Raw genomic sequence first — 27,680 nt, 5'->3', positions numbered from 1 at the left:
TATCCAGGACTTGCCGTTTGATGGCCTGGGTCTGTTTTCGGAGAAGACAGACGACAAGCTCCACGCTCTCAAGGACTCTCGGGCCACCCTGAAGTCTCTGGGGTTGTATACTCCTCAGGCCTCCAGGCAGCAGTCCAGACCGCAGACCCAAGGGCAACCACCGCCCCCGCCCAGGCCGGCTCCTCGACCACCCCAGCAGAGGAGGGGTCGTGAGCGCTACCGTGGTCCCAGCAGGGGAGGCCGTCAGGGGTCCTCTGCGAGGGGCCAGCATGGGCCTGCAAAAGGGGGTAATCAGCCTAATAAACGTTTTTGACCCAGAGCAGGAGGGTAGTACTCTTCCTTCTCTCTGGGATCCTGGTCGGCCGTTTGGGGACAGGCTTCGCCCGTTTCTTTCAGAATGGGAAGCCATCACTACGGACCGCTGGGTCCTGGAGGTGGTTGCTAAAGGGTATGCCCTCCAGCTCACAACCTCCCCTCCCAACACCCCCCAAGGCGGTCCCACATTGGGGATCAGGCCTCGGTTCAGCTCCTGGTGCAGGAGATTGGGTCACTCCTCAGGTTGGGGGCGGTGGAGGAAGTCCCACTGGCCGAAGAGGGCAGGGGATTTTATTCTAAGTATTTCCTAATCCCCAAGGCGAAGGGAGGCCTTAGGCCCATTCTGGACCTCCGTAGCCTAAACAGATATATTAGGCGAGTTAAGTTTCGTATGGTCTCTCTCGCCACTATCATCCCGGTCCTTGACCCAGGGGATTGGTATGCAGCCCTGGACTTGAAGGATGCATACTTTCACATCTCGATATTACCGGCCCATAGGCGGTTTTTGAGGTTTGTGGTAGCGGGACACATTATCAGTTTCGGTCCCTGCCCTTTGGGCTCTCCTCAGCACCCAGGGTTTTTACTAAGTGCATGGCTGTAGTAGTAGCCCATCTGCGCCGTAAGGGTGTCCAAATCTTCCCTTACCTGGATGACTGGTTGATCAGGGGGAGGTCGAGTGCCCATGTGAGACATAGTCTGTTCCTCACACGCGACTTGTGTGCTAGGCTGGGGCTGATTGTCAATGAGCAAAAGTCCACACTCACTCCGGTTCAATGCATTGAGTTTATTGGAGCCAGGTTAGATGCAGTACAAGCCAGAGCCTTCCTGCCTCAAGCACGATTTGAGGCGATGGCAGCCATAATATCGGATCTCCATTTGTCCCCCATGACGACGGCCAGGCACTGCCTGCAGCTGTTGGGACATATGGCGGCTTCTACATATGTAGTGAGACTGGCCCGATTGAGGCTTAGACCTCTCCAGGCGTGGTTGAATTCGGTGTATGTACCACACAGACATTCTCTAACTAGAGTGGTCCTGGTTCCCCCACAGGTGCTGTCGTCCCTCGATTGGTGGAGGGACCCCAGGGAAGTGATGATGGGAGTCCCCTTCAGAGAGTTCGCCCCATCTGTGACGCTCATCACAGACGCATCCGATCGGGGTTGGGGAGCCCACATTTCTCACGATCAGGGCACCCAAGGGCTTTGGTCTCTGGAGGAGAGAGCCCTGCACATCAATGTGCGCGAGCTCAGAGCAGTCCGGTTGGCCTGCAGGGCCTTCCTTCCCTTCCTCAGGGGCAGAGTGGTCCACGTCCTTACGGACAATACGGCAGCCATGTTCTACATGAACAGGCAGGGGGGGGCACGCTCCTCGGCACTTTGCCAGGAAGCCATTCACCTCTGGAATTTCGCGGTGAGACACGATTTTCATTTGTCTGCCTCTCACCTCCCGGGGGTACGAAACAGCGAGGCGGACCGCCTCAGCAGAGTTTTTTCTCCCCGCCACGAATGGTCCTTACACCAGGACGTAGTGGCTTCCCTTTTCCGACGGTGGGGTTCTCCCCGTCTGGACCTGTTCGCTACAGAGGAGAACAGAAAATGCCCGAGGTTTTGCTCGCTCAGGGGTCGCGAGCCGGGCTCTCTGTCCGATGCCTTTTTGGTTCCCTGGACAGGGGAGTTAATGTATGCTTTTCCCCCTGTCCCGCTCCTGCCCCAAGTCCTCCTAAAAATCAGGAGGGACAGGGCGGACGTTATCCTGATTGCCCCAGCGTGGCCGAGGCAGCATTGGTACAGCATGCTGCTCGACCTCTCCATCACCGAACCGATTCCGCTACCCAGACAGTGCGACCTGATCTCCCAGGACCATGGGAGATTGTTGCACCCCGACCTAGCCTCCCTCCACCTCACCGCCTGGAGACTTTGTGGCTGACGGAGGGAGAGAGAGCCTGTTCCATGCAGGTTCAACAGGTCCTCCTGGGAAGCAGGAAGCCGTCCACGCAAGTAACATACAAAGCTAAGTGGCGGAGGTTTTCGGGGTGGGCAGAAGCGAGAGGGTTACACCCTAGCATCTCCCCTATTCAAGCCATCTTGGAATACTTGCTGCAGCTTAAACTGCAGGGCCTGGCTTTGGCCTCCCTCAAGGTCCACCTAGCGGCCATCTCGGCCTTCCACCAACCCATGGAGGGCCGCTCCCTGTTTTCTCACCCTATGTCGGTGAGGTTCCTTAAGGGGGTGGGGAGGACTTTCCCTCAGGTGCGGGACCCGGTGCCACCCTGGGACCTCAACTTGGTCCTTAACGGGCTGATGGGTCACCCATTCGAGCCCTTGGCCACATGCTCCCTTCTACTCTTGTCATGGAAGGTGGCCTTCCTAGTGGCTATCACCTCGGCCAGAAGGGTCTCCGAACTGAGGGCGTTAACCTCGGAGCCCCCTACACGGTTTTTTATAAGGATAAGGTCCGGCTGAGGCCTCACCCGGCTTTTATGCCTAAGGTGGTGTCTCAGTTCCACTGTAACCAGGACATTTTCCTTCCTGTGTTCTTTCCAAAACCCCATGGGTCGGAGGAGGAAAGGAGGGGACATTCGCTGGACGTCAGGCGAGCCTTGGCCTTCTATCTTGAGAGGACCAAGCCTTTCCGGAAGTCGACACAGCTTTTCGTAGCTGTGGCGGATAGGATGAAGGGCTTGCCTGTCTCCACCCAGCGCATCTCCAAGTGGATGCTATGAGCAGGCAGGAGTACCCCTCCCAGGGCCGGTAAGAGCGCACTCCACTAGGGCCCAGGCCTCTTCCGCAGCCTTTCTGGAGAGGGTTCCCCTGCAGGACATCTGCAGGGCAGCGACCTGGTCGTCAGTCCATACGTTCACGTCGCATTACGCCATCGTGGAACAAGCGAGGGAAGACGCAGGGTTCGGCAGGGCCGTGCTGTCTAGAGCAGGTCACAGATAACTCCTACCCTCCTCCAAGGTACGGCTACACAATCACCTACATTGGAATGCATATGAGCAATCACTCGAAGAGAGAAAACAAGGTTACTTACCAGTAACTGTTGTTCTTCGAGATGTGTTGCTCATATCCATTCCAAACCCACCCCCCGTCCCCACTGTCGGAGTTGGCAGAAAGAAGGGACTGGGGACCCGCGCAGCCAGCAGCGCCCTTTATACCGCGACATGAGCGCGGCACTCCAGGGGGCGCCTGAGCTGGCCATGCGGGGCTTGCTAGGGAAAAAGTTCCGGGAATCTGTGCACGGGGCGCGCACACACCTACATTGGAATGTATATGAGCAACACATCTCGAAGAACAACAGTTACTGGTAAGTAACCTTGTTGTTCGTACTATAAAACTTTGTGACTGGAATTCAAGGATGGAAAGGAATGCATAATATCTTTGGCTGTTATGTTGATTGATATCCATTCTTCCCAATAGGAACTTAAAAGCACCCAAACATTTTTACAGTAAGGCAAACAGCAAAACCAAGAAGTCTCTGCCAGCCTGCAGGGTCAAAGAGGGTTTGTCAGTGCCATTTAAACCCTTCCCTGGCTTGTGTCCAGTACTTTTTACCAGAAAAGAGAGAGAATTCCACTCTCTTACTATACGCATATAACAAGAGATTAGCATGGAGATGATTTCTGAGTAGGCTGTAGCATTCATGTCAGTAAATTATAATCTTGGTGCTATTTTTGCTGTGTGTGGTACCCTTTATATTTACAAAATTCCTGCCGCTATTTTCTCTGCTATCAAAATACCTTAATTAGTTACAGATGTTTTGTCTGTCTCTAGTTGAGATCTGGAGGTGCACAAGTTCTGGAAGGATGCATAGCAGAAATACACAATATCACCAGCTTAGACATTTCAGACAATGGTAAGTACGTGTAAAAGGGGTGAAAGGTAATAGATGCCCTGAAGCTGATTAAGAAAGGTGATTTTAATCATTTTAGCCCATGATGTAATAATTTTTATGTACCATAGGCCTTTGTGTGGGGTTTTTCAATATCACAGCAGGTTATATTAAGAATGGCATCAAAGCAGAATGAATCCTTGGCTTTGTTTAAACCTGTGATAGCCGAATCATAACCTATAATAACCCAGTGCTTAGTAAGTTTTAATCAGCTGAAACACCACCTTTATCAGTATTGTAGGCAGTGTGCAGCATTCATTTTCTCACCCAAGAACAGAATAAAATGCAGCCAGTTTTAGCAGGTTGGTTTAGTCATAAACTGCTTTTGTTAGTCTCTTTGTATCTGGAGGCTACAAGCACATGTTGGTACATATAACTGTTGAGTTTGGCAATATAGCATGTTCCTCTCATTCTCAAAGCCAAAGAACAGAAAAGACTTCCCTTCCTTAACAAAGAGAAAAATGTTTGTCCTAGGCGATGTCCAGACGGACGGTGGCAAATCGATTTATCCGAAACGATTGAGCAGAAGTGGAGATCTGCTCAACTGACCCGGAAATCGATGCTCTTAATCTACGTCCGCCAGGTGGAGTAACGCTGCATCAACGGGAGCGCATTTCCCGTCAGCACAGTGAACTGAAGACACTGCGATAAGTCGACGGGAGATATGCAAGCTACTCTACATAACTTGAGTATCTCCCATCGACTGCTGCCGAATTTGATGGCGAGTGTAGACATAGGCCTAGTCTTTTGCTGGTGGACTAAGGTTAAGGGATTAAATCTTCCTCCTCTTTTTCTGCTGTGTATGCAGTTGCTGATTAGCGGAGAGCTTTTAAATGGTTTGATCACAAACAATAGGGCTACCTTGTGGAACAATGGAAAACAAAAGGAAACCAAAAGATTTAAAAATAAAAGAATGTAAGTGTTCCAAAGTCATTTAAATTGGCATGTTGGTGTAAAGTCACTCCAGGGAATGTGGTTTTGTTGATTCAACCCTATCTAGCAAATTGAGAGCATTTTTAATTCTGCATTTAATCTGATTCTTTACAGGCCTAGAATCCGATCTCTCGCCACTTGTAATCTGGCTTAGTAAAAACCGATCAATAAGACACTTGGCGTTAGGCAAAAATTTTAACAACATGAAATCCAAGTAAGGTTTTTTTTTTATTTTTTTAAAATACTAGCAAAATTGATAGTGAAAAGCTGCTGATTTCATTGCCTCCCTTACTTTTTGCCTTGCAGAAATCTCACTCCTGTACTTGATAATTTAGTACAGATGATTCAAGATGAAGATTCAGTGAGTATCCCTTATCCTACTATAATAATGCACATTGATGTCATTTCCTTGTCATTTCTGAGTGGTTTTACTACCATGAATTTATTTGCTGCCTATTATTTTGACAACATTATAAAAAAATATATTTAGTTGATTCTGATATGTCTTGTTAAATAAGAAGTTAGCTTTAAATGCCCTGAAGCTGATTAAGAAAGGTGATTTTAATTATTTTAGCCCATGATGTAATAATTTTTATGTACCGTAGGCCTTTGTGTGGAGTTTTTCAATATCACAACAGGTTTTATTAAGAATGGCATCAAGGCAAAGTGAGTCCTTGGCTTTGCTTAAACCTATGATAACTGAATCCAAAAGTTACCCAGTGTCTAATAAATTTAATCAGCTGAAATCTCACCTTGATCAGTATCGTAGGCAGCGTGCCTGGGTTACTCGGATTACATATAACCAAAGGGGTCTGTTTTTCACGTAGTGCATGCTAATAGCTCTCTTTGTACAATAATAGGAGCTATACATTGAAAGGATAATTTATTCCAAAATGTTTCAAGTTCTTAACCTAGTTTTCTTTCAGGCTAAATCACACAGTCCTATAACTACAGATTTGAGACATTTTCATTTCTAAATAGAGCATTGCAACCGTGGCTTTTTGGGGATGGGGTAATTCTTGCAAACTACAGAACGGGTCTCTCCTCACAGTGTCTGGGCAATCACAGTTTTGCTCAGTAGCATACAGAATCACTGCTTGCACCCACCAAAATCCCTGTCACCCAAGAAAAACTGAAGAAAGCTAGAAGAAATTACAACAAACCTTTTCTTTCTATTTTATTACTCTTCACATTCTCAGGAAACACCATTCGCTCAGTACTGTGTTTCAGTGGGTAATTTTAATACCTTTTTTCATTGAGTGCTCCATTGGCATTCTGCCCTACTTTCTTCCTTTCCAACCCTTCCCCCAGTTCCAAAAGACCCTTTGTTGGCTGGACTTTGCTGTCCCTGTTGCCCTATGCATATTGTTCATGGGTTGGCCAGAAGGGATCTTGGGGATGCTGACCTCCCTCTGCTCTGCTCTGCTCTATATAGGTTTTTCTATCGTGTTTATTGCCTTCGGCCCCTTCTCTATCTCCTTCCCCTCAAATTACAAGTATGCTCTGCTTTCTCCATCTTCCAAAAATAACTAACCCTTGACTTCAGCTGCCTCTCCAGCTACTGGCCCACTTTCTTTATTGCCTTCACCTCCATATTCATTGGCTCCGTACTCTGCAACCATTATTTCTATTTCCTCTCCTCCTGGACTACCCCAATCTGGAATCTGCCTTCTCCACTCCACTGAAACTGCTCTTGCCAAGTTTTCTAATGATTGACTACTTCCTGGCCAGATATTAGGACTTTTACTCCATCCTCATCCTTCTTGATCTCTGAGCTGCTTCTTGGAGCTGTTGGTCCTACCCTCCTTCTCAACGTGTTTTCCTCCCTTGGTTTTTGTGATATTGTTCTCTTCTGACTCACCGACTCTCTCTTCAACATCTTGTTTAGCATGGTTAGTAGTCTTCCTCCCACTCCCACTCTCCATAAGGGTCACACAGGGTTCTGTCCTAGGCCCCCACCTCCTTTCCCTTACTGTGGGTGATTTCATCCCTTCACACAGTTTCCACTGCCCATCTCAATACAAATGTACCTCTCCATTCCCGCTCTGCCTCCCTCCATCTAACCTTTTGTCTCGTCCTGTATCTATGACATCTCTTCCCAGGTATCTTGGCATCAGCTTACACTTAGCATGGCCAAAAATCAATTCACGATCTTTCCTCTGAAACCATATCCACTTCTTCATACTTTGCTGCAGGGGAGCATACCACCATCTTTCCTGTCACGCGGGCCCATAACCTGGGGTTCATTTTCAGCTCATTTCTCTCCCTCGCTCTGCACATCTACATGGTGTCCAAATCTTGCCATTTCTTCCTTTTAAGGCTATGTCTTCACTGACGGCAGCAAATTCGCCACTGTCAGATCGACTTATCTGGATTAACTGAGCGGTCAGTGAAGACCAACTCAGTAGATCCAGAAATCGACGTATTAAGACCACCTCAAGTGGCATAGCACTGCGTTGACGGGAGCGCGGTTCCCATCGGTGCAGTGCAGTGAAGACAACACGCAGAACAGAAGCACAGAAGTTGATGGGAGTTACACAAGTTTTTTGCGTAGTTTGCGTAACTCCGGTCGACTGCCACCGAATCTCCGAGGTAAGTGAAGACAAGCCCTTAGATCTGTGTTATGTCCATCGGGTCTAATTATATGGGTCTTCTAACCATATTATCTGTCCACAAAGCTGAAGCTCTGATGCAGGCCCTCACTATCTCCTGTCTTTATTATAACCTTCTCCTCTCTGCCTTTTCTAGCTCCTGTATTACACTCTCCATTTCATATAAAATACAGTCTTACACTCTTTGAAGCCCTGTGCTGACTCTCTCTCTTCCTCAGCATCAACGCCAAGATTCTTGTCCTTATTTTTAAGTCCTTGTCTAACTCTGCCCCTCCCCTTCCTACCTATCTGACCTCCTCTTCTACAGCAATCTTTAGGTTTTCTTCCATGTCCCTCCTGAACAGATACACAATGCACCTCACTCTCTCTTCTGTCACTTCCTGCCTTCAAACACTCTTCTTCCAGTGACAGCTAAAGGAAGTGAGCCAATTAAGTCATTTATTTAGAACATTTGAAAAATGTCACCTCTTCTACATGCTATGCACTAGCCTTCACCGCGTAATGTGATTTTATTTCTGTAATCCTGTGTCTACTACCCCCCTACCCCAACTGTTTTATTATATCTCTCTTTGCATCATGTTTGCAATTAGGTTGTAAATTCCTTTGGGCAGGGATCTTATTATTAATCTGCATTGTGAGTTGCCCGGTATATTTCTGGGTGCCAAAAACAATAATAAAAAATGTCTTCTATTATCTGAAAGATCTAAATGATTAGTAGTTTGGTATTGTGACTGCAGAAATGCAACCAGACACTTAACATTTTTCCACTCAATTTTTTAACAAACAGCAAAATACCAGGTATTAAAGATACATGAGATGACAATACCTGAATTGTACATTTTTTAAAATCTATAAATAGATGTAATACTGTGCAGCCCATAAAAACTTTTATTTCTCAGCACCACAGGATGGTTTCAGAGGCTGTATGCTTTATTCTTTCCTGCTGCAGAAAAATGGATGCTGCACTGCTGGCTCAACATTACTCAAATGGATGACTGAACCTTCTCTGAGGGGCTGAATGCCCCCAGTTCTGATGTCAGTGGCAGTGGAGGGTGCTCAGCACTTCACAGGAGGCTCTCTGCACCTTGCAGGATTGGTCCTTCAGGTTTTTTAAAGCATATTAATTCTTAGATGCACCAATTTAATTAGATAATTAAACTCCCAAGTGTTGTGCCTAGCAGGTACATGGCAGTACCAAATGTAATATGGTTTCTTATTACATTCTTTACTATAATAAATGTCTCCCTCCCCCCAATTCTCTCCCTGCATAAGATCTTGTTTAAAAGATGTTTAATATAGCAGTTCAGCATCCATTTTCTGCATCAGGAAAGAAGAAAGTGTTCGATAGATGAGCTCTCAGTATGCATCTGAAATCATAGGGTAGTGCTGGGGAAGAGAAGTTTTTATGGGCTGTGCAGAATCACATCTGTTTACTCAGAATTTTTAAAAAAGAAATGTTCAGTTCAGATATTGCATTCTCATGCATATTTAACACCTAATGTCTTTTTTTTTTTTGTTGTGTTAGAGTAATGTTTGCTCCTGGTTGTATTTCTGCAGTCATGATACCAAATCATTTAAAGCATTTCACTCATTACTCATTCAGTAGGAAAGGGGGAAAAAGATTCAAGAAAACCAATTAGTAATTCACCTGCTTTTCTATCAATAATGTGAAAATGAAAGTCTTTAAATGCATCACACGCTATAAATAAATATGGCAATCATTTATGTATAAATACATGAAGAATTACTTTACAGTGGGTTGTTTCAGACTACAAACTTTCCTTTCAGTGTTCAAACTAGAGGTGGATGGGAAAGCTTTCCCATCCTGTGAGGATTTTGAAAAAATTTCCAATTCTAAATTGTGGCAGAAATTTTGAAAATTTTCATCAAGCAAAAATCCCCCCCCCAAAAAATTAGATTGGGTCAATTGTTTTGATTTTTGAGCTTTTAAAAACTTTTAATTAACTTTTAAATTTCTAAACAAATAGTTGTTTCAACCTGAAAAACAGAAATTTTTCATTTCAGAAGTGTCAAAGTGGCATTTTTTAAAAAATATGTCAAAACAGGAAATTTGTCAAAACCGACCCTTTCCAGTGTACAGTTTCATTCAGTGAATTGGAGTTTTCCAATGAGAGACATTTTGTAAAAATAATTCCAAACCTGCTCTAGTTCTAACTGCGTAGCCGAAATAAACCTCAGGCTCTTCAGAGCAACTGATGAACTAACTAAACTGATGAAAAATTCAAATAGGTTGATAATTGTTTAAGAAAATAAACGAAGTAACAGAAAGCTTTCACTGTGTGAAAATGAAGCTGCTCAGCTTCAAAGGTAGGCCATTATGAATGGGTTCGTTCTAGCAACCTAATTGAAATTGCTAATTTCCAAACAGGACATCAGTTCTGGTTATGAGCATCATTCCTCAGCCAGCAGGAGACACAACTATTACTATTAATTATTATTTTATGGAACCCACGAGTATATCAGTTCTCTCACAATGCAGATAAAAGGCAAGACTCCCAGCATGAGGAACTGGCAAACTAATCAACTTCAGACATGAAACAGTGTGGGGCTAGCATGACAGTTGGAGCAGCTGCAGGAGGCAAGACAGGATAACAGAAATAAGGTCACACAGTTACTCACACAAGGCTACTGGCTAGCATGAAGGAATAAAGGCATTTTTATTTTCAGGTTTAAATTTCTTGTCACTGTCTCAGGGAAGGGACGTCTTAAGAAGGGATTCAGATGAGAAAGCGATGTTCAGGTGTACCAGCTCAGAAAGGGTATTCTATGTATTGAGAGTTGGCAAGGAAGAAAGTGTAGAAACAGTTATAGTAAAAGTGGACAATTTGGATTATCTGTGCTGACATCATTGAGGTGGAATGAGGGCAGTCTATTAAAAAAAAAAAAGTTGGATAGTTTTGTAGGACTTTGAAAGCAAGGACAAGAAGCTTGAAGCTGATGCTGTGGAGCAGTGGCTCCTCAACCTTTCCAGTCTACTGGACCCCTTTCAGGAGTCCAATTTGTCTTGTGTCTGTCGTCCCTCCCTGTCCCCCGCCAGTTTCACCTCACTTAAAAACTACTTGCTTATAAAATCAGACATAAAAATACAAAAGCGTCACAGCACACTGTTACTGAAAGAATGCTTACTTTCTCATTTTTACCATAAAATAAAGCAATTCAAATATAAATATACTCACATTTCAGTGTATAGTCGACAGAGCAGTTTAAACAAGTCATTGTCTGTATGAAATTTTAGTTTGTACTGACTTCACTAGTGCTTTTTATGTAGCCTGTTGTAAAACTAGGCAAATATCTAAATGAGTTGATGTACCCCCTGGAAGACCTCTGCGTACCCCCAGGGGTACATATACCCCCTGGGTGAGAACCACTGCTGTAGAGAAGGGGAGGTAGGGGCAACATCCAAAGAAGGGCGACATGGTCTAATCAGTTGGAGTTGAGAGTGCTCATTACCTTCCAGGAGACATTCAGCATTGTGCAGGGTCAGGCCCAAAAATGGTTATAATGTGTAGTAATTTCCCCCCTGTTCTGCAGAAAGTATAATTCAAGCACTAACAAGTCTAATTTATATGTTAAATCACTGGAGTTACAACTACTCTAGCCAGATGAACAATTCTGGAGTAACCCAAGGATGCTGTGGTGGTATTAATTTAATTTAATGGGCAGTAAATGTCTCCAGGCTGCTTTTATTGGGAAAAGTTCAAGTGTGCATTTTTAGGTCACAAATGTTTTTTTTCTAATGATAAAATTAAACAAATGCAGCTTGTACAGATTCTTAGCAAAGTTTAAAAGGAAAATAACTTTTCAGGAAAACTGCGGGGCTAATCAGTCATTGTTCAGAAATGGTCCATTTACTAACAAGCTCCACAACAGTTGAATTTTCTCCTTCTAAGAATAATTGAAGTGTTGATCCACTGCATTTTACGTTGCTTTCTGTTTTACTTGGTGGCAGTGGTATAGCTTAAGCAAGGACTGCTGTACTGATTAGTGTTTTTATGTGTGTGAGAGTAATACTGTTACTGTTCTTCTGCTGTGAATCTGTCACAGAAGCTCTTAGCACCTCAATTAGATGTGTGCATCCAGTCCCAAGTACCATTCCAATGTGAAGGTAATACTTTTCTGACTGCATGTGGGAATGGAACAGGGAAGCATTGACAGCACTAAGAGAATGAACAGTTATTCGCTAGCTGTCATTCAAAATAAAATCAGTGCATTGCTACGTCAGTGTTAGGCTCTTTGATTATAAACCCACTGTGCATCTCAGTGCAACATGCTTTTTGGGTATAATTTGTTGTTACTTGTCATACAGTAGTGACTAGAATCCAGGGGCCCCATCATGGAAATGTACAAGTATCTTGGTCCCTAAAAGTGGTATGCACTTACTGAAGGGTTATAAACTTGGTGACTGTTGAATAAAAGGAAATATTTTAAGCTATCACACATCCTCAAGTATGTATTATAGCTCTTAGCTGTCTTTAGTAGTGGTGCTGCCTCAGCAAGGTTCAGGTGATGGAAAGACTTATGTTATAATTCATAAACTATTGCCTTTGGGTATTTGGGGCAGTGGGACTTGCGGGAGAAACAAAAATGAGTCTGTTTGCCTGTGGGTTTTAGAAAGGCATTTTTAGCATAAGGCTTTAGAATGAATGTACGGGTTCCACAGTGTACCTGTGCTTCATAGTGACCCACAAGAAACAGTTGCAGTAGTACATGAAGGTTTTTTTAAAGTATATAAATGGAACATGATTGTGCAATGAACAGTAATCACAGTGATCTTTTTAGTCATCTTATACTTGTCTACAAAGGACCCTCTTCATTTCAGACTTGTCATCCAGGCAGCCTTTATACCTTTTTAAGGGAATAGATGTACAACAAACAAACCCCACCTCTCAATCTTGAGGCTGCAGTAATAAAACAATATAAGCCAAGGACTTCTGGAGTAGAGTTGTCAGACTGTTTGACTAGTTCTCATTGTATTTCAAGGCTTTCCGATCATTGTGTTATATCATGTATTACAATAGCTACAGTGAACACTGAGAAGAATCTGATACATAGTATTCTCCCGGCTCCCCTACCCCATCCTTTCGGGAGCATCACTAACTTGTAAGGGAGCCCTAAGAACTCTCTTTTAGCTGATGTATACTAGAATACATACTCAGCTCTTATTTGTTGTTTACATTGTCTATATGCTCCACAGCCGTTGCAGTCACTCTCCCTGGCAGATTCCAAGCTGAAGACTGAGGTTACCATAATCATCAATGCATTGGGCAGCAATACTTCTCTCACAAAAGTGGATATTAGTGGAAATGGAATGGGAGACATGGGAGCAAAGATGCTAGCAAAAGCCCTACAGATAAACACCAAGCTCAGGTATGAAAAGCATATTTGCATTAAAAAAGTCATATGTTTAATAATGTACAACATTATTAATGCCAGTTGCAAGGACTCCTTTTCTCCTGTTTTCTCTTATGCAACTGACAGGGAAGTCACCTTGCAGGGTTATAACTTCCCCAGTTCCCATCCTTTTTATTTAAAAGGGGGAAAAAAAACCACAGAAGTCTCTGGAAATTCTCCCTTAAAGTGGCTATCCTAAATTTAACTTAACTCATTTGACCATACATATCACAGAGTTCATACAAAATAAGAATTGATACAATCCATTTGCGATCTCTCAAGCAAAATCCAAATCTTTTTAATTAAAGTTCAGAACAAGTAGAATTTCAGCCTACTGCTTCTTTTATGGCTCTGGTATTCCCGGGTAATAATATCCTAAAATATTCCGTGTCTCTGGGCAGCTCCAAATGTATTTTGCTGCAGGGCTTCACAGTTGTGGAACCTTGTCTACTATAGTGAAGCATGCCACAGAAAAACCTATAAATGAATGGGTGGGGGGGAATGTGCTGTGCCTCCTTATTCATCATTGTCAGCGACACCTGGGAGCATGCTGAATTCAAAATGGGTAGAAGCAGGTTCATCACCCCAGCTTACTAGTGCTAGAGGCCACAGAACGTGTCCTCTCTAGCCTCAATCAGACAAAAACTTTTTATTATGTTTTTACCTGGTGGCTAGCACAGTTGTCTTGTGTTTGTGTCCACATAGCACAAGGCAAACAAGCTGTAAATCTTAATAATCTGCTGCCCCTGCTGTCAGCATAGTCTGGCAAATGGTTTGATTCTTTAAATGGTTAGACACTTGGCTATATCATATGTGGATATGCACCTCTAACTGTTCACTGTAATTAGTAAATCTTCCTGCAATCAGACATCCCACAATGCGCTTTCCCATCTGTTGAGGGTGCCACCCTATGTGCCTGGTCTCTGATGACTCTATCCCCCATGTGTAAGCTCTCCTACATTACACTTCTGGCTATGTCATTCAGAAGCAGGGGGTTTGTTTGAAATGTCTGTGACTTGTTTGGCTGGGCATAATGCTCACTCACTGAGCAAGTAATGGAATATTACAAGTTTTAAGCAATAGACTCCAGAAGGTGGTGAATAACCTGAGGTGACTAGGATGCATATCCTTGTTATGAAATGGATATTCTCTCCCCTGAGGCACAGAATTATAGGTAGTGCTCTGCAAATCTGTAGATAGCCGTTAATATCCTCATCCATGGATGCAGATGTCCACAGACCATCTTTGCAGGTCCTGGATCAGACGCAGATACAAATTTTATATCCACACAAGGCTCTAATTATGTGTTTGGGGTAAGAAATCCCAGTGGACATGTGGAAATGGGAGACGTGAGTGGTTCTGGGATGGGGGGAAAACATGATCCATAGTGGCAGGTGGCTGCTACTGAAGACCTGTTGGGATGGCAGCCTGAAATGTCCCACAACACACACAAAAAATATGGCTTGGCAGTGTGTCAGGCATGGGTTGTGATGGCAGAAAAGCTGCTGTGTGTCACAAAATGAACAGTGTGATTTATAACCACTTATGCGTGACCAGTTATAAAATCAAGTTGTGGTTGTAGTGTGGACAGGGCATAAAGCTCTTGCTTAGGTGGGACGTGTATGAGACTTCCTCCAAATGTTTCTGACATTGGAGACAAAGGGTGCAGAACTTTCCTTCCTCTCCCCATCTCTGCTTCTTAACCCCCTAAAAATAGGAAAGAATTATGTTGGCAGCAGAAAGGTTGGTGGTAGGACTATTAGACATAACACCACCACTGTCCCCTGGCCATGGAGTGCTGCTACCAGAGGGGCAAGAAAACCTCTCTAAAACCTTAAATTAATAGCCATCACTGCACCTTATTGTCATTTTTAGTGAGGTTGCTGCTTTTGATTTATTAAAAATAGAAAATATCATGCTGGGATCACTTCTACATTGGAAGCAAGATGGAGAGAATGACTTAGTAACTCTGTCCCTAATTTCTATTATTCTGGGGTTTTAATGGGTAACTAAATTTATAGTTCTAAATAATTTTGCCCTTTACTGTGCATTTTTGACACACAACTGCATGATCTCACAATACAAAACTGCATTATAGATTACTGCTTGTTTGTTTAAAACGGAAGCTGTTTTTATTAATTTAAATCATCTCTGAGCTTTGTATAATTTTGTTTCCCAACAGAACCGTAATATGGGATAAGAATAATATCACTGCACAGGGCTTCCAGGACATAGCAGTGGCATTGGAAAAGTAAGTTTTAAGGAAGATAACTGATGAGAAAGGAAACCAAGAAATATCTCCTGAAGGAGCTGAGCAGCTGCAATTCACACTGGAGATAATGGGATTTAAGGATGCCCAGCACCTCTCATTATTGGGCCCTCTAAGGACTAAATCTAAAGTAAAGTTTATGAATTCACACTGAGCTCAAAAGGGAGGGAAATGGCTCTTCATTCTTTCTTCCATGCTCCAGTGGTATATATTAATGTTAAAAATGTGGAGGGGGTTGTATAAATGTTTTTCTTTCCATTCATCTGTGTTTTAGCAACCATCATTTCTGCTTTAAAAGCAATTAGTTGTCTGAATGAAACTCTGTGTCCAATAGTCATCAGCATAAAATCAGCATTTTGGTCTGTGTATTCATCAAGTAAAAGCTAATAATGAGGGTCTCGGGAACTACAATTGTTCATTATAATCCATGTGAAGGTGTATAATTTTGGGATAATTAAGTTCACTGATGCATCAGTTTGCAATGGCAGACTGAATCACTTTGCTCTATATCTCCATCTCTGTCACTTTTCTTTGTGTGATTATTATGTTTTTAAGGGAAAAATGCAAATGTAAATTAAGCCACATTTGGGGTTGTTTCATATCATTGGATCCTATAGACAGGGAACAAAGAGTCTCTTTTGAAGATGAAGATAATAGATAATTGCTAGTCTCCAGACAAGATGTCTTGCAAAAATGTATAGCTATTTGAGGTAATATCTTAACCCTCTGTAGGATCATAACTCTTGCAGTTGAGTTCATCAACCAGATTTCTGTTACCGGTATAGGATGCATTCATTTCCTCAGCTGTTTCAGTTTGTGCTTCATTTCAAAATGGAATCAGTTGTACTGATGGAGGAAATTCATATAAATGGTTGATAATTAAGAAAGTAATTTTGGAGTAATTCCAGTGATTAGTGAATAATTAACAGAACTTGCAAAGGCTTGCAGAACTTTCTCCTTTATAGAGCAGCAGCATGTGTTTACAGAAGAAGTCTGATAGAAAAAATATGTAATATTTTCTGGCTAACATCAGGTGGTATTCCATTCAGCTATGCTCATGTAAATAAACAGAAGAGCAATCCTAAAGCGAGAGTAAACAAATCAGACAGGAAAAGGAAACATTGATGCAGATAGTGTAACCTTGCTTTTTTATAGGGTAACATTTCATTTGCTTAGCGTAGAAGGTTAGATCATCTTCTGTCTTCTCTAATGTCTTCATACTACAGATGGTATCACAACCCAACCCATGAGCAGTGAAGTTTGAAACTCATGACACACAGATTTCTGTCAATGTTCTCTGAAAACAATTAGCCTTTGAACAAATCCATCTTAAAGACACATTGGAAACATCCTTCTCCATATGTTTCCAGACAGAAATACATGAGACGTTCGTGGCCAGTTTTCCCAGAGAAAATGGAAAGGAAAACAATATAACAAATACATTTTTAAAACATCAAAATTACCTAATTTTTTCCCCTTTTATGTGAAGGTCCTGTGAAAATGATATTTCTGCTATGGAATTCTATAGGATTTATCAAAAGAAATACAGAGAGGACGTCATTGTTTAAGTTGTATATAAAATGTTAAGAGTAATTTCTATAGAATCTTATTAAGGCCCTGGTTCAATAAAGCACTTAAGAATGTAGTTAAATCTGTTCCCATTCAACAAGGCCCTGGAGCACATACTTACGTTCCTTTACTTTAATAGGACTTAAGAATTGGCTTGTGTGCTTTGCTGAATTGGAGCCTAAATTTTTGTAGAACTATATTGCATTATCCAGCACTCAATTTTATAGGACTTTCTATAAGAACTTACTATAGAAATATCTCAACTTCCAAGCCTAATATTTCAGGACTAGAAGCGTGTGCTATGTGTCCCCTGGGGAGCTGAGACTCTTCCCTTTCCAGTGGTATCAAGTTCAGATCACAGGACTTGGCAGTATAAATTCCTGTTAGATGGGAGTAAACAGTGAAGATGTTAAATTGTTATTGCAGTCACTTCTCAGCATTCAGTGTGCCCAGTGAATGGGGCAGGAGTCCTGCAGAAAAAAGGCACATGATAATCTCATATAAGATTATTGTAATGCATGATACATACAAAGACGCAGAAGTAAGTTTCTATGGGCATCCTACACTTCAGCATTTCCTGGCCTTTGAACGCTTCTCTTTGAAACTTAACTTTATTTTAGTATAGGTTTATTTGTAGGGAGTGTAAAAATACACTGAATAAGCAAAGCAACAGGTGTTTTAAATCTGCAACTTGACTTTATTGGATTATGGAGTTAGGGAAATCTGCTCCCATTATTAGAGAAAAATAGAGCTTTAAGAAGGAAAATAACAAGAATAAAGGGATGTTTGAGGCTTTGAAGGAAGCTAAGAAAAGAGAAGTAGAGTGTGAGGATAAATATTGGTTGGTCTGATCAAAGTTTCATGCAAGCTTTAAATTCTTTTTTCCCCTAGAGATTAATTCAGGGATGAAAATAAATTAACATTCCAGAAAAATGTTGTGTGTCTGGAAATAAATGGATTATGGAACTTTTCATAGGGTGCTGTTCATCTAAAGTTCTAGCTTCATGACTATGCCCATGGAGTCTCCTTGTACTTCAGATCTTTTTCCCTTCCAGGGGCTCACAGCTTTGCTTATTGAATTTAGCATATAAGAGCTCGTAATTATAGACTACATTGAATGTGCTATATTAAATGACGAACAGCTGCTGAAAATCCACGTTTTTTAAAAAAAGACCATTTTTTCCCTTCTGTCGGTACTTTCACCTGTCAGGCAGTCAGCAGCTTCTGTAGCAACTATCCATCTTAATGTCTGTTATCTCTGACATTTAAAAATAGTCCATCCTGATGGTGGGCCAGCTATTGACTATTCTATAACACATGGAGATACACAAGCTTTTGTGGTATGGACAATTCTTTTGATGGCTAAGGCAGTAAAATATAGGAAATAATTGTGTAAAATAATATTGAGTTGTGGTTGCTGCTGTATACATTTTGGCAATTGCTATTCAAGAAAAATGCAGCAAGGAGTTGTAGCTCTAGTAGCTGCATATATAGTAATATGTTAAACAATGAATTTCAAAGCTGTTTGTAGGACTCTCTCTCTCTCTCTCTCTCTCTCTCTCTCTTCAGAAAATGGTGCTGGTAGGTTTGTCAATGGGAGTTAATAATTCCTGATTTTTCTTATAAGTGGAAAAAAGGTAATCTAACAGCTATGGGGAAAGTTTTCAGAAACATAAAGGGCAGTTTAGGCATCTAACTCATATTAAAATCAATATATTTATCTAGTGTGTATATATATTTATATCTATAATTAGATATAGGGGGAAAATTTTCAAACACACAAAAGGAAGTTAGGTACCCAACTCCCATTGACTTATAGTGGGGTTAGATGCCTAACTGCCCTTTGTGTCTTAAAAAATCCCCCTATATCTAACTACAAAGAAGACTAAGGCTTCAGTCCTGTAAATATGTACGTTCTTGACTTCAGTGTGGCTACTCATGTGAGTAAAGTTACAGACATGTGCAAGTGTTTGCAAAATCAGAGACAAAATTATTGGCAAAAAATCGAAATGTCTTGCAATCAAATTGGGAGCTGACTACAAGGTGAATCTTAACTTTGCTGGTTTTCTCCTTATGATAATACATAGTAATTGATTACCATCTCTCATTACAACAAAGGTTTGTTTTTTTGTTTTGTTTTAGGAATTATACTTTGAGGTTCATGCCTATACCGATGAATGATGCTTCTCAAGCACTTAAAACAAACCCTGAAAAAACAGAAGAGGCGCTGCAGAAGGTATTGCATATACAATCCAGTATCAGAAAAAATGAATAATAACTTCAAGTGGTTGTGAATTCATGCTTGGCTGAGTAAGAATTCTTTGCTAGATTCATTGAGTATTTCATTTACATGGACCCACATGAACCTGTGGATAGGTTATGGTAATCAAGAGTCATAATTCCATGGAAGGCTCTGTCTTCAAAAAGATTCATTTGAACTGAGAGCCATAGAATGCAATGGCTTAATAACAAAGAACCATAAAATAAGGAAATACTGATTAAATAGTATGTGTGTGTGTGTCTGAATTATTGGTTAGAAATTGGCACCTGTGTGTGTGTATTTCAATGTATGTAGGTGTTTATGTGCATTTTACTGTTGAAGCATGAAGGAGTGCTCAACATAGTATAAGACACAAAAGACTGAGAAACGTTGTTGTGGCATGTAGACTTGTTTTTAATTTAATGGGTGGATAGCAGCATATGAACACATCAGGTAAATGTTATATATACACAACACACATCCACAACACCATCATAAAAAATTAATTTAACTGAAGTGTTCTTTTGGATATGGACTGCTGACAAAAATTTGTCTATAGCTGTCCAAATCTCATGGATTATAGAACTCCCAACTGGGTTTTAACACAGTCAGTCATGCAAACTCTAAAGGAGTCATTTTGTCTATCAGGAAAAAAAGCATGATCTGCAACTTTTTAATGAGTTGTTTTTCTTTAATAAGTGTGGGGGCATAAAAACTCACAAACATGGACAGCTGTGATTAAGTAATATAAGTATGTGATCCTTATGAGCAAAGTAGCTTGCAGTGAAGTGACCTTCAAAAGAAAAAATACAGGGGTTTTGCCCTTTTTTTCTTTATTATGTATATGGATGATCTAAATTCTGCTTCTTTTTTAAAATGCAAAGCATGTGGGCTTATATCCCTTACATTATATAGGTTATAATATTTTTATAACTGTGGATATTCCTTATATCGCAAAAAAGAGGTATTTTTCAAAAATCTAATGAAGCTAACTTATGCACGGTATAAAAAGGATTTTCTTTTCTTAGTTTAAAATTTGTTCACGGGGTACAAGACCTGAGTTTGTTTGGTTTTTTTGTTTGTTTGGTTTTAAGCAATTTTTCAGGCATTTCTATACATCATGAAGAAACAAAAACAAAAAAAGTTCAGACACCTTTAAAGTCGAGCTGGGCAAAATTTTTCAGGCACATAGTTTATTCGTTGAAAAATATTGTTTTGGTTGATCCGAAATTATTTGCAAATTTGACACAAGTTCGGTGAGTAGTTTTGGACCAAATTTTTTTTGAGTGGGGACTTAGATGCCATCCACAAAACAAAGTTGGTGGGGGTGGCCAATTTATAATTTTTAGCCCAGTGGTTAGAGAGCTCATCTGAGATCCAGGTTTAATTGCCCTTTCTGCCTGATGTGGAGTAGGGATTTGAACTTGAGTCTCCCCCACTGCAGGAGAGTTCCCAGGTCACTAAGGTGGGGCTTTCAATCTCCTTTTGAAGCTATTTTATTATGTATAAATAAATAGTTGTTGAAGCAGGATGTTGAACATGGGTTTCCCACCACCAAGCCATAGAGTCATTTTACTTTTTCTCCCTGGCCCAGTGCCTATTCATTGTCATTCATAGTGGAATTTGGTTTGACCCAAAACTGAATTTTTTTTTTTTTTTAAAGAACTGCCAGGGAATTGAAAAATTAGTTATTGACCTATCTTTACTTTAAAACACACATTATCCTTTAAATTGTCTTTTGAGCCTTTCATAGTAGATTGAGTAGTTCTGAAAGAAATGCGTATAGTATCTTGCATGCTACAGTTTTTAGTATATTTGCCAGTGATGATGTTTTAAAGAGAGGAAAAATGATAGTTCATCCCCTTTAGACAACTTTCAAACATTAATACTTTAGACTTGTGTAAAAATGAATAATTGGCCATATCAAGAAGACTTCATCCAAAATGGGTAACGTGCCTTCTAAATTTATTCTAAACACCGAGGCAGATTTTGTAACTGATAGATGTGTAAAGCAAACACCTACATTGTACATTTTAGTGCTCCAGTAACTGAAGTTCAAATAGATGTTTTAGCAATTTGTAGCTTTGTCTTTTAAACCATAAAATGCTCATGCACCAGGATGCTTGATAGAAATTTTGTAACTTGAAATCAATGACTTTTATACAGTCTTGTAAAGCAGGGGTTTATCATTGCACAGTTGACAGCCCCAGTTGTGGGAGCATAGAGGTGCTGTTATAAAAAAGATGTACCTAGATAAGCATTTTTTTCCCTGCAGATTTATTTGTTCACACTTTTTCTTTGGCTTTTTTTAAGTTTATCTGTGTGGTGTGAAGATATGTTGTCACTTTGTTTCCTAGTTGCAGGGGACTACATAGAATATTTAAATATCACATGGAAAAATGTTATGTATATGTTGAGGTGGATTAAGGGTTAAGTGTGTTTATTATTTATTTATTAGCGCCTAATAGCACTTAACTTTATAACTCTTCATGGCCCCAAATCAGCAATGTATTTAAACACATGCATAACTTTAAATTGGTGAAAAATCCCATTTGAAGTCATTGGGGCTACTCACATGCTTAAGTACCTTCCTGAATCAGTGCCTTGATAGTAGCAGAAGAGAGAAACAAGTCAGAAATCATTAGACATGGTTGTGGTATGAGCCTTGCAAGTGGAAGAACGTTTTTGTACATGCTGCTCAGTGCATAGCCCTACGGAATAAGGTTTAAGTCCTATGAGCACAGTTATATTAAAAGGCAATTATAAAGCAGTGACAATACTGAAAGCGAAAGATGGTGTGGAGAGTAGAATCGGAATCCTAATTTGACTTTTACTTTTAGATAGAAAACTACTTGCTTCGTAATCATGAGACCAGAAAATACCTCCAGGAGCAGGCATACAGGCTGCAGCAGGGCATTGTCACCAGCACCACACAACAGGTGAGAGCCATGTGCTTTACCGATCGCTCTTCCAGTGTTAAACATCTGCCTCAGGGCCAAATTCTGCTTTGTGAATGCCAGTGTAACTGAGAGAAGCATTGGGCTTTTCCAGCCTGGTTGTTTTTTAAAAAGTTGTCACTGCTCAATTCTGTCCTGAGGAAGCTGCAGAAAGACCATATTTTGCAGAAGCACCTACATGCTACACTGACAAGTGCTGTGCAAAAACCTAAACTGAGTGAGCCAGCAAGAGAGAATCATGTTCTCTGCTGTGTCTCCAGGGGCTGCAGCACAGAAAGTTCAGTCCAGGGGAAGTGAGGAAAAGGATGACTTTTTAAGCCTCCTTTGTGGCCTCCAGGTTCTCAGCTGCTGCATGGGCTAAAAAGGCCCCGGGTGTAACTTAGGTAGTTCTGAGTGCTGCTCTAGGTTAGAGCAGCTTTCCCAGTGCTGCCTGTGGCCTGCAACAGAAGCCAGAGAGGCTGTAATGGCAAGCGCTATAACTCGGGCACTCCCACCATGGCATACCTCCTACACCAGAGCTTGAAAGAGGGCCAGCAAAGGGAGCGTAGGGTGATCTATGGCAGACCAACACAGTGCCTACTCCCAGGCAAGCCTCTCTTAGACACCCCCGATACACCATCAGAGCGGGTGGCGGAAGATGGATGTGACAAAATGGCTTTTACGTTGAAACTGTCTAACTCCCTTTGTGCGCCAGTGAAACTCTAAAGCAAATGGAGGAATAGAGAAGGCTAGAGAAAGGGGGCCTTAGCAAAACCGGTAAAATGATTGTCTCCTCTTACTTTCTCTTTACAAATGTTTTATGCCTTTTGATTGAGTTTTTTTTTCTCTCCCTCCATTATGTGGCAAAGCACATGTGACAATATTGTATTATTAGAGCCTTCAAGAATTTTCCACCTTCTTGACAGAGAAGAGGGTGCACAAGGCTGTACTGGCATTAAAAACTGCAATGTCTTTTTATTTTATTTTAGTCGTAATTCATCTATTTCATTACTATCTTTTGCATGTAAATGATTTCCTGTGACCTTGGTGGTGGCTTGTTTGGATCCCTTTTTTACAATAGTAAGATATATATGTATATTTTTTGTATATGTGTATTTTTAAACCAGGAACGTATGTACACACACACACTCCGATCATGCATTTCTAGTGCTTTTGCATCCTAGCAGCAACTCTCACCATGTTCATTTTGATTTGGAATCGGGACTAAATCCAACAAAAGACTGATATTTAACTTGGTTTGTTCAGCGTCGCTTCTTTGCAATTTAACTCCTTGTCTATTTTTACATCTACTATTATCTCTTCATTTTTTCCTTTTGTTTTGAGTAGATGATTGACAGAATATGTGTTAAAGTGCAAGATCATCTCAACTCCTTAAGAAACTGTGGTGTGGATGCTATACAGGAAGACCTGAAATCTGCAGAAAGGCTTATGCGGGATGCTAAGAACTCCAAAACAGTAAGACCTTCTGAGCATTTAATAGTTGGTTAGGCTGATGAGGTTTAATGTAAAAAGCTTGGTAAAAGAACTATAGCCCTGATTCAGCAAAACACTTAAGTACATGCAAAGTCCCTCTCTTTTTCAGGGACCTATAATAATGTATCATATGAGAGTATTTTTAAAGGATCTGAACAGGTTTTTATTTAAAAATTAACTTTTAATAAATATTTAAATGAATATAGTCCTTTCCATCCCTTTGTTCAGGTTTGAAGGTAGTTGGCTGAGAAGCTAATTTTAAAAGTTGTTGTTTCTATTTTACAGCTATTACCAAATCTGTACCATCTTGGCGGAGCTTCTTGGGCAGGACTGAATGGCTCATTATCCAATCCGATACAGGAGACACTGGAATCCATGGCTGGGGAAGTCACGAGGGTTGTGGATGAACAACTCAAGGTCTGCAGATAGGTTTTTTTCTAATACACCTTGCATGTACAAATAATAACTAAATAGAAGTGTGCAATTGCATCAAGATTTTCTATTGCTATTGTAAACACAAGAGTATCTCTCAAGCATGTTACGAGAACTAGAAAACCCATCGAACTTCAGTTGCATTCTTGATGTTAATTTTGGAATGTTATGTGTTTATTATCCGGATGGCTAACCACTAAGAAAATTGTCTTTGTAAGGAGTAGAAAATTAACCTAAATGTTTGGCATAGAAAGAAAAGGAGGAGGGGTACATCACCTTATATTAAGCCTGATAGATGTGCCAATGGGATATTGGCATCTCCGTCCTGTCTTGGGGTTTCGCCACAGGAGGGCAACTTTTAGGTTGCAGCTGAGACTGTAGGAACGTTATGCTGAATCAGTGCCTCTCCCAGGCCCCTAGAAACCTTATGGGATGTACTTGCCAGTCCAGGTGCCCCAATGGAGTGGAAGTTCTGAGCAGCATGTGCTATAAAGATTCCACTACTGGGGTCCTTCAACCCAGGATCCACCGGCAGAAACTTGATCTGTAAATCAGTCGCATCAATTCCACTTTTGTCCTTTGGCTTGCGTGAGTTTACCACAAGGCTTTCAGGAGTGCCTAGTGAGTTGTTGTGTCCATGTTTTCAAGGGTATCCTCTGAAATGTTTCTTACCAAACCTGTGATTCTTCAAATGGGAATTAATCCCTAAATATCCAATCACTCAGCTTCCCACCTGCTTAATCGTTTCAAACTATAAACTAGATGCTGTAATGTAGTTAAAGGAGTTGAAGAAGAAATGTGCATCCTATATAGTTCATGTGTTTTAAATAAAAAAAAAAAAAAAAAGAGAGATCTGCATTAGGTCCAGCAAAGGGGCAAGATGGAAGATTTTTGCAACACTGTGAATGAAGGAACATTTGATAAGTATAAGAATGTGGTTGAGGGAGGAGGGAAGGGCAAACCATTCACAGTGTACTTCTGCTCACTAAAAAGGAACCAGGCTATGTTTGACTATATTTAAGCTTATCAAGGAATCTGAAAATGCAGATTAGACTTCATTCATCTGAGACAAAAATAAAATGTTTTAGTAAGTGGGAATGTAATGAAGAACAGTAATAATAGCACATTACTAATTACTTTTCCTAAATTAAAAAAGTTAATGAAGAGGAAAATGTTGAAGATTATAGACTGTTTTGTTCCCCTCTCTCCTTTATGTGAAATAAGGTGAGGATTCTATGTGTCAGTTTTTATTTTAAATCTCTTCTTCGCATAAGAGCTTGTAGAGGTGAAGCTAATCTCTCCACAGGGTTCTTGGCTATAGAGTTTCCAGGCTTAGTCATTGAAATATGCATAATCAGGTCTGTTCTCTGTGCAGGACTGATGCATTTAAGTAAGTCCTGTGCATTTTAAACAGCCTGGTCAAAGAAAAGCTACATTTAGGATTTCATTTACAGATGCATTGCTTGGTTGTATTGTGGTTTAAGATTGAGGCAGGGTGTTATTCTCATTTATGCTTACACATCTTTAAAGCGAATGGCACTTTTTTAGGTCAAGTTTAGTAAACTTTTACAGTTACTTCTGTTATTTGTATAGCACCAAAGGTCTGCTAAGTGTCTTATAGATAGCTATAAAGTGAAAATCCTCTATATATACTTAGGTGTCAATCTATCAGGCAAGGTTGAAGATTTTTTTTTTTTTTTTAAATTTGAGAAGGGGATTAGTCACTTTTTTTTTGTTTTCTTGGATTGTTTCTGCTGGTTCAAGAACTCTCTTGGAGTTTACCATTTATTTATGAACCCACAAAGGAGTTTATGTAAATGAGCCTTATTTGCAGCCATGTGCTCAGGTCAGAAACTGTGCCAGAAGTATTCTAATTGAAGCTCTGGTTTTGACTTCAGTTTCCATAGCAACAAGAGCACACCTTTTCAGGAAGTAGCCCGTGTAAGCTGGGAAAGAACCTTTCAACAAATGGGAAATGGAATTTTTCCCTGAAAGGGAAGGTAGGGGAGGTGAAGGGAGGAATGAAAGAAGTAGCAGCAGCTTGAAGTTAGTGAGACAACCAGGGAAATAGAAATTGCAGCAGAGTTCTTAGATAATACTCTGCAGGAACTTGCAGAGTTTCACCGCAGGCAAAGTCACCTGCTGATGCAAGGAACAAAAATGTTATTTATTTAGCCAATGAAGACCTCAGGCAAGAGCCAAGATCCTGAAGCAACAGAAGAGATTCTTATACGGCCTAGGGCAGTGTTTCTCAACCTTTTAGGTAGCAAGTACCCCCTAACTTCTGAAAATTTTAATAAGTACTCCAACACTCAATTTTCCACCCGATTTTATATTTACAGACTAATGTGAGCCATATGTTGGAAGAAGGGCTGAGTATATAGGGCCGTGATGTGACAGATGTCAGATCTAGTGTGGGTAGGGTTACCACCTTTACACCAGGAGTGCACAACTCAAGTATGTACCTGGGCTAGAGGTGATGCTGGCCAATGCTAGGAGGCTTTGAGTGGCATGCCAGTGCTGGGGAATATAAAGCACCGCACCAAATTTTTTGCCATAGATTTGAGAGGAGGAAGGGGTGAGAGAGAGAGAGACAGGGAAGGAGGGCAAGAGCGAGAGAGAGAGGAAAAGAGGGTAACTGGTAAAATCTGGAGCTGTTATAGAACAGTGAAATTGACAAGTTTTCTGGGCACTGGGCTTTGAGCCAGGGAGGGGGGCTGCCACCTGGGCAAGTTGCACCAGCTGCCAGCTTGGGAGTTGGGCAACTGCCACCCAATCCGGGCTGGGGCAGAAGAGGCTTCCGCGCCAGCTGGGACCCAGGGATGTGGGCAGGTGGCTGCTACCCATCTTCAAGCCAGGGCGTGGGAGGCTGTCCCTCGGCTCGGAGCCAGGGTGTCGGTGGCTGCCACCCAGCTGCGAGCCCAGCTCACGAGACGCAGGAGGCTGCCACCAGGCTCCTACCTGGGATCTGGGACCCAGTGGGAAGCGGGCGGCTGCTGCCCACCTCCCTCTGAAGCTAGCGGCTGCTGCCTGCCTCCCAGCTGGGAGCTGCAACTGGGTGGGAAGCAGGTGGCTGCCGTGAGCCTTCCCCAAAAGCTGGCGGCTGCCACCTACCTCCCAGCTGGGACCTGGGACCCAGCGAGAAGGGGGTGGGGGGCTGCAACCTGGCTTTCCGGGACTGTGGCAGCTGCTGCCCACCTCCCAACTGGGAGCTGTGACTGGGCAGGAAGCGTGGGCTGCCTCCCATCTTCCCGAGAAGCCAGGGGCTGCCACACAACTCCTAGCTGGGAGTTGGGACTGGGTAGGAAGCAGGCTGCTGCTGCCCTCCTCCCCTTCTCTCTGTTTTTCTCCGGGTACCCCCTGCCTGTGTCTCGTGTACCCAGGGGTACGCATACCACAGGTTGAGAAACTATGGCCTAGAGGACTGTTTCATCCAATCCTCCTCAGAAACGCCTTTGTCTCATAGACTTTAAGGCCAGAAGAGACCATATCTTGATTTTAGTAAGGCTTTTGACACAGTCCCACGTGACATTCTCATAAGCAAACAAGGGAAATGG

The 27,680-nt window shown here is 41.8% G+C and overlaps 1 protein-coding gene across 2 annotated transcripts in view; it reads left to right on the top strand.

The window, feature by feature from the left end:
* The window catches only part of CARMIL1 (capping protein regulator and myosin 1 linker 1), a 230,025-nt gene that overhangs the window by 146,539 nt on the left and 55,806 nt on the right, over window positions 1-27,680 (top strand). For both annotated transcript variants that reach the window (XM_067537570.1, XM_067537568.1), the window contains exons 18-26: window positions 4,089-4,170; window positions 5,254-5,353; window positions 5,446-5,500; window positions 12,967-13,139; window positions 15,346-15,414; window positions 19,144-19,237; window positions 22,102-22,200; window positions 23,545-23,673; window positions 23,977-24,108. In XM_067537570.1, coding sequence (XP_067393671.1) covers window positions 4,089-4,170; window positions 5,254-5,353; window positions 5,446-5,500; window positions 12,967-13,139; window positions 15,346-15,414; window positions 19,144-19,237; window positions 22,102-22,200; window positions 23,545-23,673; window positions 23,977-24,108 — 933 coding nt within the window. The remainder of the gene's footprint in view (window positions 1-4,088; window positions 4,171-5,253; window positions 5,354-5,445; window positions 5,501-12,966; window positions 13,140-15,345; window positions 15,415-19,143; window positions 19,238-22,101; window positions 22,201-23,544; window positions 23,674-23,976; window positions 24,109-27,680) is intronic.

Source organism: Emydura macquarii, unplaced genomic scaffold (assembly GCF_026122565.2).
Source record: "Emydura macquarii macquarii isolate MOO-44397 ecotype Brisbane River unplaced genomic scaffold, CSIRO-AGI_Emac_v2 contig_431, whole genome shotgun sequence".
NCBI classification, from domain to species: domain Eukaryota; kingdom Metazoa; phylum Chordata; order Testudines; family Chelidae; genus Emydura; species Emydura macquarii.
This window is presented reverse-complemented; position numbering and strand designations above follow the sequence as displayed.